Source organism: Neodothiora populina, assembly GCF_041146345.1.
Source record: "Neodothiora populina strain CPC 39397 chromosome Unknown canker_contig_11, whole genome shotgun sequence".
Classification (NCBI taxonomy): Eukaryota; Fungi; Ascomycota; class Dothideomycetes; order Dothideales; family Dothioraceae; genus Neodothiora; species Neodothiora populina.
The window spans coordinates 383006-395585 of record NW_027191410.1 but is presented as its reverse complement, the minus strand read 5'-3'; the positions used below and the strand labels follow the sequence as shown (position 1 = coordinate 395585).

General features: G+C 52.3%; 6 protein-coding genes across 6 annotated transcripts; 4 read left to right on the top strand and 2 right to left on the bottom strand.

Moving 5' to 3' along the window:
• Positions 1-484: 484 nt before the first annotated feature.
• Positions 485-862, top strand: AAFC00_000456 (uncharacterized protein; the record flags this gene model as incomplete). The annotated part of the gene is made up of 2 exons (XM_069344334.1): positions 485-616; positions 701-862. The coding sequence occupies 2 exons, from the start codon at positions 485-487 to the stop codon at positions 860-862; spliced, it is 294 nt and encodes a 97-aa protein (XP_069200290.1).
• Positions 863-1343: 481 nt separating this feature from the next.
• Positions 1344-3494, bottom strand: AAFC00_000455 (uncharacterized protein; the record flags this gene model as incomplete). Its single annotated transcript, XM_069344322.1, has 5 exons — positions 1344-2452; positions 2504-2967; positions 3029-3266; positions 3325-3393; positions 3461-3494. 5 exons carry the CDS (start codon positions 3492-3494, stop codon positions 1344-1346), a joined length of 1914 nt encoding a protein of 637 aa, XP_069200289.1.
• Positions 3495-4710: 1216 nt separating this feature from the next.
• On the top strand, positions 4711-6298 carry AAFC00_000454 (uncharacterized protein; the record flags this gene model as incomplete). The annotated part of the gene is made up of 2 exons (XM_069344313.1): positions 4711-4942; positions 5010-6298. The coding sequence occupies 2 exons, from the start codon at positions 4711-4713 to the stop codon at positions 6296-6298; spliced, it is 1521 nt and encodes a 506-aa protein (XP_069200288.1).
• Positions 6299-6814: 516 nt separating this feature from the next.
• On the bottom strand, positions 6815-7781 carry AAFC00_000453 (uncharacterized protein; the record flags this gene model as incomplete). Its single annotated transcript, XM_069344302.1, has 4 exons — positions 6815-6878; positions 6962-7019; positions 7117-7211; positions 7309-7781. 4 exons carry the CDS (start codon positions 7779-7781, stop codon positions 6815-6817), a joined length of 690 nt encoding a protein of 229 aa, XP_069200287.1.
• Positions 7782-8873: 1092 nt separating this feature from the next.
• On the top strand, positions 8874-9559 carry AAFC00_000452 (uncharacterized protein; the record flags this gene model as incomplete). Its single annotated transcript, XM_069344291.1, has 2 exons — positions 8874-8988; positions 9042-9559. The coding sequence occupies 2 exons, from the start codon at positions 8874-8876 to the stop codon at positions 9557-9559; spliced, it is 633 nt and encodes a 210-aa protein (XP_069200286.1).
• Positions 9560-10264: 705 nt separating this feature from the next.
• Positions 10265-12520, top strand: AAFC00_000451 (uncharacterized protein; the record flags this gene model as incomplete). Its single annotated transcript, XM_069348558.1, has 2 exons — positions 10265-11348; positions 11403-12520. The coding sequence occupies 2 exons, from the start codon at positions 10265-10267 to the stop codon at positions 12518-12520; spliced, it is 2202 nt and encodes a 733-aa protein (XP_069200285.1).
• Between the last annotated feature and the right edge of the window lie 60 nt (positions 12521-12580).

The window sequence follows — 12580 nt, the reverse complement described above, 5'->3', positions numbered from 1 at the left end:
ACTGCAGATCCAATGGCGATAATACCGTGATTTTCCACAGCCTATCCTCGAGCAATGGTCTAGATCCGGGTATGGAGGAACAAGACACACATGTGATTTCCATGACGTCAGTTACGGACCCTGGGGAAATCCACCGACAACCCACCTATGATGTCGTTTTTTTCTACTTGTTTCTGGTCATCGACCGACCGGACTGGCCGCGTCTCTTTCTGGATTTGATTGACAGAGTTTGGTGTCGTGTGGGTGACGAATGCTTGATGGAATTGCTTGATTTACCTTAGTTGTGGGCGTGTGACATTTGTGCTGGTTGCCGTGTCTCTCCGTTCGGAAACCATTTACTTTCTCCGAGTATATATATGTATACCCCACCCACAAAGCGAACCTGTGTCCAATCTATTTACACATCCAAAATACACATCACCTTCTATACAAAACAACCATCAACTCTGCACCAGGATAAAACCAAAGTAAAGTAACGAACAAAATGACCCACAACCAAACCTACACCTACGGCACGGGCTCCGCACCCACCACAACCACAAGCACCTCTACAGGCGGCGCATCAACAGGCGCAAAAGCCGGCGAAGGCCTCAAGGGAATCTTCGCCAAAGGCCACGTAGGCATCACCTCCCCTCCCCTCCCCTCCCCTCTACACACCTCATCAAGATCAAGTCACTGAACGATGGTGGATGAAAAACAGGGCATAGGCGAGACGCTGCGCGGCGAAATCAACGGCGCAATCGACCACTTCAGCGGCGACACGGCGGCGCAACAGAGAGACGAATACGTGGCGCGTGGAGGCAGAGATGAGTTCCGTACGGGCCAGTTTGAGAAGAAGGGCACGCTTGATAAAGCCCTTTAGGTGCTGTTGCCTTTTCCTGCTTTTGGAGGATGGGTAGGTGATGGGGCTTGATGAGGGGGAGCCTGGCTGGGGTTGGGACTTGATCGCTTTTGTTGGTCTTGTCTGTCATTGTACGGTAGGAGGAGAAGTGGATTGGATGTCGAGTGATACCCCGGTGTACGATTAGTGATGCTTGAATATGAAGTTCTCTTTTGCTGGGTTTTCCTCCCTGTCGAGTGTTTATATCGTGCTATTTATGTCGAGCTCTGCGGATGAAATGTTGTTATTATTTACCACTGGTCAGCAAGTCATGGAAATTGTTTATCAGTCATCACGGATACGTGTATAGAATCCATCCGCAGTGGTGGGGTTTGTCGGCTCAGGATGAATAGGAGAAGGAAGCCAAATAATGACAACAGCAGACGTTTCAGATTCATCAGAGAATCCACCTTGTTCATTTCGGAATCATTAACATTTGCTGCATTGACAAAATTCCATCCACTTAATATTCCAACGTGACAGCCTGTCCCTTCACCTTGCCGATGACAATACCGGCGGCATACTTGGGAATAACCTCATCGTCGTGCAGCATCTCAAACTCCTCACTTGCGTCCTTGCCCATGTGCGAAAACAAAGCCTGAGGACCGCCAGGGTGCTCGTCTACCCAGTCCGTCACATTCATCACCACACCCTTGACGGCGATCCACAGATCGTCCTTCTTGTTGTGCTTGGCCACCTCCTCGAGACTGTACTCCTTGTCCGGCACCTTGAAGTCTTCCATCTTGTTCGGCTGGGACACCTTGCCCGGGTCATTTGAGTCGGCGCCCTTCCCTGCCATGACAGGTGCTGCCGACTTTTGTGATTGCTTCTCGAGTGTAGATTCGGAACCGCTCGACGTAGATGCACCGACCCCGTTTGCCCACTCGACAGAAATCTTGCCGGGTGTGTTTGGGTCAATGTGAAGACTGATCTGTCCGAGACGTTGTGCTGCAGCGGAAGCACCGCCGCCGGTGAGCATTTGCTGGAAAAGATATTTGCTAGCGGATTCACCTGCCACACGGCCGTAAACCACACAGCCGAGCAGTGACGAACCACCGAGACGGTTCGCACCGTGCACGCCTCCGGCAAGCTCACCACAGACGAAAAGACCGTTGAATGGCTTGCCCTCCTGGTTCAAACATTGGGCTGAAGCGTTGATTTCGATTCCACCCATGGTGAAGTGAAGGACAGGCTCCATGACAGCCACGTGGAAGGTATCATCGACGCTCATCGGCGTGCTGATAAAGTACTTCTTGCCGTACGGATCCTTTTGCTTGCCTTCGGCGATGTCGTTGTAGTCATCGAAGGTCTTCTTGAGATCAGCCTCGGAGCAGCCAATCTCCTTGATAAGTTCCTTTCCGGTCATCTTCTTCATTAAGCCACGGCCAGAGTAGTGACGGGTGTGGAAGTCAAGAACGTTGGAAGCCTTGGAGTTGAGAATGAGGCGGATGGGCCATGTTCCCTTCTCCTTTTCTTCCCACATCTTGCCCGAAACATAATCTCTGTGACCGAGCTCGTCGGAGAAGCGCTGTCCCTTGTTGTTGAGAAGCAGACCACCTTCTCCACGGAGAGCTGGCGGATATCAGTACGACATTTCTCCTCAAGAAAACACAAACTGCTCACCTTCTGCTGCCAGAAACTTCCACTTTGAGCCAGGGTCCTTGGGATCGACAAGGCCAGTTGGGTGAACCTGCACCTTGTCCATGTCGATTCCGTTGGCACCAATGTCCATCAACATCTTGTGGCCGTCGCCAGTGGCGTGAGCACCGTTGGTGGTGGACAGACCAAAGGTGTCGGGTCTCCACTTCTTCAAGAGAGAAGTCTCGGTAAAGTCGGCAGCGTAGCCACCGGTGGCGAGAATGACGGGACCGTCGATGGTGTTCTCCTCGCCATTGAATGTGTATGTGACACCACTTACGGTATTTCCATCCTTGTTGACTTTGTTGACTTTGGCCTTCTTGATGAGCTGGACTCGCTCGGGTTCTTTCTCGGCTAGTTCCTCGAAGCGCTGCATCAGAGCGTAGGTGATGGCCATACCGGGGAATTTGGCATCGTGACCGCGGTGGGTTCTGGGCTGCGAGTGACCTCTGTGGGCAATGTCAGCACATCCCTAGCTTTACGATGCGCAGCATGATCATCTCAACTTACCCAAGCCGTGACACGAGCGTCAGATCGAGATTGAAGACATCTTGCAACCACTCAACGGCTGCAGCGGACTTGTAAGTCAAGACCTTGATCAGGTCCGGTCTCGCCTTGTCTCTGGCAGACTTGAGGGTGTCGTCGTAGAATTGCTTGACGCTATCTTGGATCTTCTGGTCGACTTGTGTGCGTGTGAGGGCTCCGTTGATGCCGGATGTGGCCTTGGTGGAGTTTCCTCCCATGAAGTCTGGGAAGAGCAATCAGTATAACAGGACCCTCGACTAACAGAATCAGGTTGCGCATACTGTTCTTGTCCAAAAGGACGACATTGCCGCCAGCAAGATAGATGGTATGGGCTGCGCTCAAGCCAGAAACTGCATAACAAACGATTAGCCAACTGCAGATCCGATGCGCGAGAGGAGCAGATCAGGTGTAACTCACGCCCGGCGCCAACGACGATGATTCTCTGAGGCATATTTGATGTGGAAGACAGAGAGTAGGGGAGTAAAAAGAGAAGGGGGTATCACGAATCACGAGGCAAGAAGGGAAAGGAGAAGAGGAAGGAGCAGAGTCAAGGTAAAGTATATATAAACGGCGTGAATAGAAGCAGATGCCGAATGCCAACTGTGTGGGGCTGAAGACTAAATGGCAGATAGAGGGGGTTTCTCTGCAATAAGAGAGACACACACGCACAATCAAAGGTCAGCAGCAACTGGAATACACATGTTACTGGCCCGAGATGGCGCTAATTGGGACAGTCTTGTGGAGATCCTGGGGGAGCGGATGCCGAGGCAGCCACGAATGCGGGTTAGTCTGGGAATAACATTGAACCCTATGGATGCTTGTCCCTCGCGGGGGTGATATGTGTAGTATTTACCATTGTACAGCATGCGAGCGAAGATCTTTTGTGCGTCGCGCAATGATCCACAGAGTGAATTGCGTGGGAACCGCAGACCAGAAGCGTGACAATCTGCTAGATAAGGTATCCAGATTTTACAGAACAAGGCAGGTCGGTAATTGTGGAGTTTGACGACATGACAGATAAAGTGAACAGTGGGCAATTGCAGCGTTCGCATGTGGTCGTCCTGGCACTAACTCGGCGCTTGACATGTGAAGGGACGACGATTCCGAGCTGACCGACCTCGGACAGCCAATCACACCACTCTCGGTCGTAAGCCGTCGGTGAACGTGTGATCGTTGTACAGTACAACACACTTTGCCTACAACAGTCCTTCCACGTGACTGCTGTGCATTGTCATGTGCAACTGGAACGACCGGCCTCTGCCTCAGGGTATCCCGACCTGGAATGACTCTCGAGCCTGCCTGTCTGCTGTGCTCCTACTTGGCCACATCCTGTATATACGAGCAACAACACCAATCTCGGTCCTCGCGTGAATGCTTCTCCGGAGCCCTCGTAAACCCCTGACGGGCTGGGGAGCCTTGTTTTGCCCGAAAAGGTCAATGCTCCGAGGAAGATCTGGGGAAAAGAAAGGTCAAATCGTCAATCTCACGCCATTGTAGCAAAACTATGGGCCGAAGTAGCGTGTAGACTTTCCCGCCCTGTTATTCCCAATTGTCTTATATCATAATACCCTAATAATAACAACCACGACAACAAAAAGAATTTCAAGTCAAGCGTATTCGAGTAGATCTCGAGCATCTAATCAATTGCAAACCCACTCGTCACGGCAATGCCACTGCGCCTTTCCCCAAGGACACCATGTGATTTCTCCATGTCATCATGGAGATGCTCATCATTAATCCCCATCAATCCTCGCCGCCGCTCTTTCTGGTCGCATTCTTCCTTGGCCGCCGACGCCTCTCACTCATCGCCGCCGCCGTCGCCGGCTGCTAAACCAGACATTTACGACATTGTTTGTGTCGGAGGTGGACCGGCTGGTCTGAGTCTGCTCACTGCCCTTCGTAAGCATAACCCGACTACAAACAACGTCAGGTTGTATAGGGCGGAACTGAAAGATTGAAATCACAGGTTCGTCACCACGCACCGCGAACCTCAAGATCGCCCTCGTCGAAAGCCAAGATCTTTCAAAAAGCCTGCAGAAGGATGCCCTCGCCACGGAGTTCTCGAACCGTTGTAGTTCCCTGACACCCGGATCAGTCAAGTTCTTGAGAGATGTAGGAGCATTGGACCATATCACCTCGGCACGGGTTCAGCCGTACCATTCGATGCAGGTCTGGGATGGCGTTTCCGGCAGCAGCATCAATTTCGATCCCGTCACGATCCCCGGAACATCGAAACAAGGAAACGTCGTCGCCTACATGACAGAAAACCCAAACACAGTCTCCGCTTTACTCGGTCGATTGGCCACCACCGCCCCGATAGACATCTTTGACAAGACCCGCGTGGACAAGATTGAGCTGGGCCAGGACACAGAAGAGCTGGACCTATCCACCTGGCCTGTCTTGTCGTTGTCGAATTCTCGCAAGCTGGCTGCACGCTTGCTAATCGGAGCAGATGGTGCCAACAGCCCCGTACGTGGATTTGCCAACATTCCTTCGCGAGGATGGGACTACGATCGCCAGGGTGTCGTCGCCACTTTGCAGATGAGAGGTCTCGGCTGGGGCGGTGAGCGACACAAGATCGCCTACCAGCGCTTCCTGCCTTCTGGTCCCGTCGCATTGCTACCACTACCAAACAACCATGCCAGCCTTGTCTGGTCAACAACCCCCGACAAAGCCAACCTGCTCAAACGCCTCAGCCCCGCCGACTTCCTCGCAATGGTCAATGCCGCCTTCAGACTCCTGCCTGTGGACCTCGACTACATGCACACCATCACATCAGGCCAAGCCGACGAGTTCTCATGGCGCGAATCAAACACCACATTTGACCCGCGCAAAGTTCCGCAGAAGGTAGTAGGCCTGCAGGAAGGCAGCGTGGCCTCATTTCCTCTGCGCATGCGCCACGCAGACACATACATCGGCCACCGCGTCGCTCTGCTCGGCGACGCGGCCCACACCGTACATCCTCTGGCAGGTCAAGGCCTGAATTCCGGACTGGGCGACGCCCAGTCCCTCGCCAAACACATCGGAGAAGCAGTCGCGGTCGGCAAAGACATTGGAAGCAGTTGGGCGCTAGAACCGTATAACGCGGAACAATGGCCCAAGAACAACATCATGCTTGGCACCGTCGACAAGTTGCACAAGTTGTATAGCGCCGGCAGTGGGCCCGTCGTGTGGGTGCGGACACTCGGCCTCGAGGCCGTGGATAAGTTGCCTTTTGTCAAGGGTTTCTTCATGAAGCAAGCCACGCGTCTGTGATAATGCAACCTTATCTTGTAGGGAGATTCGCCGAAAGTTCTGTGGTCTTTTTCTGTTTCGAAGCGAATAGTTCCCTCATGTGTATTATTTCATATTTTGTGCTTGTTTGCTTGCATATGTTTCGAATGTTCCAAGGCATGATTAATTGACTTCTGAACCATTGAGATGAGCACAATTATCTCTCACTAGCAAGTGTTTGTGGCTGCGGCTGTCCATGTATCTTGTGCAGAAAAGCGGCAAGGGATATCCTTAGCCTGCCACCAGAACAAGTGTTCCCGTAAGGGGAATAAGGAAAAGAAGAATGCGGTAAGAGATGGAATATGAAAAGCCTTTCTTGTTCAAAACTGCGAATTATGTGGCCGTGGATATAAGTGAAATATACGTAAATGCTAGAACAACAAAGAGAATACAGAAAGAGATGAAGACTGTTGCGCTCGTCAAGGGTATGCCATGATGCTCTGTAGTCAGGATCTGCAATATGCTTTGTTCTCGTTTTCATTTGGTTCTTTTGGAGTTTCAAGAGAATACAAAGTTTTTGACCAGTGGTGAACCGGAAAATTCTGGGTTCAGCAGAATGCAGCTGTGGGAGGTAGGCGAAAGATTAGATGAGGTGAGTTCATGTGGACCACTGAGGAAGGAACAGGATGGGGCAGGAAGGCTCACTTGAGGAAATGTGAAAGTCCAGCTCTCCGTTGCTCTAAGAATTTCGGTCTGAACCGCGCTGTGTTAAACGAAGTAAATGGTCTTAGCTTGCTTTATCTTTTGAAAAGTACGAAGAAGGTGCAAGCAGAAAAAGTGGGTGAGTTCCTTATACATACATATGACACTTTTTCGAGGTAGTTCCGGAATAGAAGCCGCTGAGTGCGGAAACGCGCGTACAAGATTCTCTCTCAATGTATCAAATTCCGAATACCTTTTTCTCCAAACGTAGCACATCGAGTGATCAGCCCGCAAACCTTAAAAACATAAAGGACATCGGAAACAATGATGGAGTAGGGAAAGGAAGCTACCTTTTTCGAATGGTGAATGGAGCACCTTTCAGAGTTTCCACAGTGCATATCCACACGACATATGCACCTGCTCCAGTCACTGAACCCCCACCGACGATGGTGTACTCCTCGATCGTCACTTGCTTGGCCCAACACGCTCTGCCCAATTCGTGATCTTCGTCGGAATGATCCTCGAGTTGGATGGGTGGGGGTCGAGACTCCAAAGGCGAGACATCACTCGCAGATGAGGCAGTACGGTCATGACCTTTCCAGAATGGCGGGGTATTGGTAGCGGTTCCAGGCAGCGACGGTACCTCTGTCAAGGACGATGCCACATTCGAGCCTTGCTGCTGCTGCTGTGATTCTATCGATGCTGACTCTGCTGCTGCATCATTCCCGGTCGTGGTGGCGACAAGCTCAGGAAGAGCGCCTCCGTTATTGCGGGGAGACTTGGTGTCACCGTTCTGAGTTTCCGACTCCGAGGTTTGCTCCATCCATGGGCTCGGCAGGATTCTATGGCTTTAGCCTGTAGAAGGAGAAATCAGGGGAGAAATAGCAAGAAGAGGAGGCTAGTCCAGGAATCCACGGTCTGTCTCAAGCGCACAGCCTTTTCGTCGAAGAAAGACGAGGGGTGAGATACGGTGAAATCGCGATACGTCTATGCGTGGATGGCGAGAGGTTGGGTGGACACAAGCCGTAGGATGGAGAAGCACGCTTAGCTATACCGGGCTTGGCTCGCGTCGAACTGGCCAGATTAGATATTGAAGATCGACCCAGTTCTGCAGCTAGACCAGCGATATGCAGGGTTCACGGGCTGTCCACGTCTACTGCAAGTAGACTTTCTCCAATAAAAGTATCCCTACAGGTCTAGCATTTTCCCCGAGCACTACACTATACTTCTTATCCCCGAACCCTTGACTCAATAAAGTCACCCCTTCCTACATGTGCATACCGTGATGCCTATCCACAGCCTCGTAGTCACATGAGATCGGGTTACGGGAATGCGTACCGTGTACTTAGACAACGTGGAGAACCGTTGCCTACGCGTCCTGCTCTATCCACACGCATATCCACGTCTGGGCCGTTTGAGGTTCGCCGGGCTCCTCTCGCCAGGCGCGCCTTCGACGGGAGATTTCTTCAGGTTCTATCATTTTCCTCCGGGGAATAGGTCTAGTCGCACATGCATGGAGCGTACTGACCATGCGCCAATCCACTTCTGTCCATTAAACAGGACGGATAGTGCATTCCAAGTGGCAAGCTAACTGATATAGCTATCTGAGCTATGGCCTGCATTCGAGGACCATAAAGCCTGAACCATGGCCTGCTCTGGTGACCAGAATCTTCTGCCCTTTACATCCCTCACCCTTGTGTTGTGTTATAAGAGAGTGCATAGTCTGTCGCTATTGTCAAGATTTGACACTCACCTTGACCTGTAACATTATCGTTGATCATTCAATCGCTGTGCTTATCAATTGTGGATAGCACTTCAGCACTAGTCTAACAAGCACGGCTGATCTGATTGCCTTCTGTTGAGACATCCTTGCATCAAGGTCCTGCCTACCTATATTCCATAACATCAACCAAAAATGCATTCCTACGCCACTTGGGCCATTGCCATGATGGCTACCCTGGTTGCCTCCCAGAACAACACCGCCGGCACCTACTACATCTCACCAGACTCAGTGTCAAGCGATACCAGAGGTGAGTCAGATGGATCCATGACATCCTGCTTTCGAAGCTTACAAATGTCGTAGACAGTTGGTGTAGTTCGCAACAGGCCGCCTGCCCACTCATCTGCCTGCAGACCGCTGCGGCCAGTTCCGACACCGACGCCAATACCTGCGATCCCGATACTTTGACCTACTCTTGTGTGTGCAGCAACGGCATCGCCCCCAATGCATCCGAGTTCTCGCAAACGCTGCCATACTTCATCTGCACCGAATGGGGCAACCAATGTGTCACTGGCTGTGGCTCTGACTCGTCCTGCGCGTCCGATTGCCGTGCCAATCACCCCTGCGGTGCTCAAAACCCTACACGTGTGAACACAACCACCAGCTCGACCATGTCAAAGACGGCCACCAACGCCCCTGCTGGTCAGACAACCAACAGCGCAGGCCAGACGATCTTTACTGGACTTGGAGGATCTGCCGCTACATCGACCGCGGCTGGCTCCTCTGGTCAGAGTGGCGCCACCGCTCTTGAGATTGGTCAAGCTTACGGATTGATGGTCGTTGCTGCAGGCCTCTTCGGTGGCTTTGCTCTTCTTCTCTGAGCTAACACCAGGTATTGCGGAATCTTTACGATCTTTATTGGACCTTTGTTATTTGCATTGGCGATAGCGAGCCAGCAAGCGGAGCGATAGTCATTCCTTGAGAGAGCATACATGATGCATGGCGTTGGTTGCGATTTCGATTTATCATAAAACAGGCCGGGACTGAATCACAGCGGCAATTTACGACAATATTAATCTTACCTTCCGTATAAGAGAACATGCTGTAGCTAAGATGGAGCCGTGTGGTGAGACCTGTATACCTTAGCTATAGCATCTATCCGTCGACAGCGGCTGTGATGGAACCGTCACATCACACTGCTGTGATTTGTGGAGTAATGGTCGATGCATGATGGCTCAGGCGAGACTTTGTACCTACGGAGTACACATCCAAGTCTAGTAAATGCAAAGCGCTTATGCACCAGCCAGGACTCGACTCCGCATCTTGGCACGGAACATGGCCGACACAGTCAAAGAGTAAGCTTCTGTGCTCTAAGGTTTAGGTGTGGGATCGGAAAGCAAAACTAGCGTGAGCAAGGGAAGAGCGTGCAATAAAGGATTGAAGGGTGAAGCACTCGATCAATAGCAATGATATGAGAACAATTCCAGAGTACACACAATCTCAAGTACGGAACCAAATCTAGTCAGTGGTGTACGTGACAGACATAGCCGACATGACGGTCAGCTAAAGTTCTAATTGGAGGCGCAATGACGCTGCTCTGGTCCTCGGCGACGGCCAACGGGTCGGAAAGGGGAAGCTGCGAACGAACACTGCTGCAAAGCTTGCAGGACGCGGGATTCACAAAGGCCCAAGTCCAGCAGAAGCAGCAGCACCAGCAGCAGCAACAGGAGCAGCAGCATCCAGGAGGGATAGCGGTGCAATTGGATGACTCGTCCAGAGTAAGGGAAAGAACCCCGAAATGGTCGTCGGGAGTAATCGGTATGGGCAATCCCTTCCGACCTCTCACAAGGCAGTCACCGACTCGCCCGGACGTGGGTGTGGCCAGTCGAGCTTCAGCTTCAGCTTCAGCCTCCACCACTTCGAGCTCTCAGCATCATCATCATCATCATCATCAGCATCAGCATCGTCACCACCAGCTCCAGCTTCCACCCCAGTATCATCAACACCATCATCTCCATCACCATCAACTACCACCACCACCACCACAACAACAACACCATCAACATCATCGTCAACTCCATCAAATCGATGACCCCGCATCTCCGCAACCAGGCATACTTTACGCACAATCCTCTGCCTCCACCTCAGGCAGCAGCGAGAGATCCAACAAGCGAATTAAATTGACTGTCCGCGATCCCACCATCGCGTCTTCCGACACGCGTCAAGGTCGGAGCGCCAAGACAGATGGCAACTCCACCACCCTCAACACAATCACTACCGCCGCCGATGGCGTCAATGCTAGACACAACAATACCTCGCCGCCACCAACCTTGCGGCCGCCGACTAGATTGACATTCACCAGGCCCCATGGCCATGCGCTCAAGACAACCAATGGGGTGCAGACGAGACTGAGCTTCACCCAAGATGCCGTGCAGGCCGTCAAATCTACATCACCCGCAGTGTCCGGACCGTCACCATCAGCCACACCCATCGCTCTCGAGGATGCACCAGTCGCACCCTCGGCCGCCGAGCTTGCGCAAAGGCCGACGAGGAAGACGGCCGATCGGCGCAGTCTGAGATCGCACGATGAAGGCTCGCGCGTGAAGAGCGAACTTGCAGTCTACTTTCCGAACTACGAGGATGTCGTGTACGATACGCCGCAAGAGCCAGGTATGTCGTTCTTCATGGTCACTTCTGAAAGTAACACCTACTGACGTTTCGCAGAACTCTTAGATGTTGACACTAGATTCGTGATAATTGATCATGTCCACGCAGAACCCTCTAAGACAAAAGGCAAAGGAAAGAGCAAGGAGAGACTCGAAGCACAAAACGCCGACATGACCTCCCCAGCGCAACGCATATTGACTTCGCCTAAGCCCCAGCCGTTTTCGACGAGCGTCACGTCGCCATCGAAAGACCGCAACCGCCTGAACGGCGCCCAGGTGATCGACTTCTCTAGTATTGAAAAGAGTGTGGGTCACCATCCCAAAGACCCTCTCAATGACACCTTCTACTTCACGGCGCATCGTCGCGCAGAGCGTAAGGAGAAGCAACTCCGCAATATCGAGAAAGAGCGGGCAATGCACGAGAAGGCGCAGCTAGAAAGATTGCTGGACGGCCTGCAAGGCTACGACTGGCTCCGAATCATGGGCATAACCGGCGTCACAGACACAGAATCAAGGAAATATGAACAGAAACGCGATTATTTCATCAGCGAAGTGCAGGCATTGTTGCAGAAGTTCAAGACTTGGAAGGACGAGGAGAGACGGCTCAAGATGGAGAAAGAGGCGGCGGCAGCAGCAGAAGAGGAGGACGACGACGACGACGAAGAGGATGAAGACGACAGTGACGATGAGGAAGGTGCGAGTAATGACGTAAACGGGTCGGAAGATGAACCGTCGTCTAGTGATGTCGACGGTGCAGCAGCGCGTCAGCTCCAGCTGGAAGCATCTGGTGGAGGCAAGGGACGAGGTGGTAAGGGAGGTAAAGGTAGCAAGGGCAAACGGCCACTCCAGCATCCACAGCCTCTGAATCAGCAGCAACGAGAGAAAGCACCGGCTTTGGCGCCGCCCCGACCTCCACCCCCGGTGGTTTACCGTCCACCGACACCCGAAGGGCCTTTCACGAGCTTCTATGCAAAACCACATCTGAGAGCGGCGGCATTGGGAAAGGCGCGGCATGGAAGGAAGCTGACAGCATTTGGTCAGGCGCTGCCGGAGGTCGAGGAGCGAGAGTTCACGCTTCCCTCAGACTATATAACTCCAGAAGCGATCAAGGAGAGTGCCCGCAGACGGCGCAGAATGAAGAGGGAGAGCCTCATGGATGGAAGCGCAAGCAAGTGAGGAGTCTACGAGTGAGGACAGGATTGTGGATAAGGGCATAAGCATTGGCGTTGGGGTATA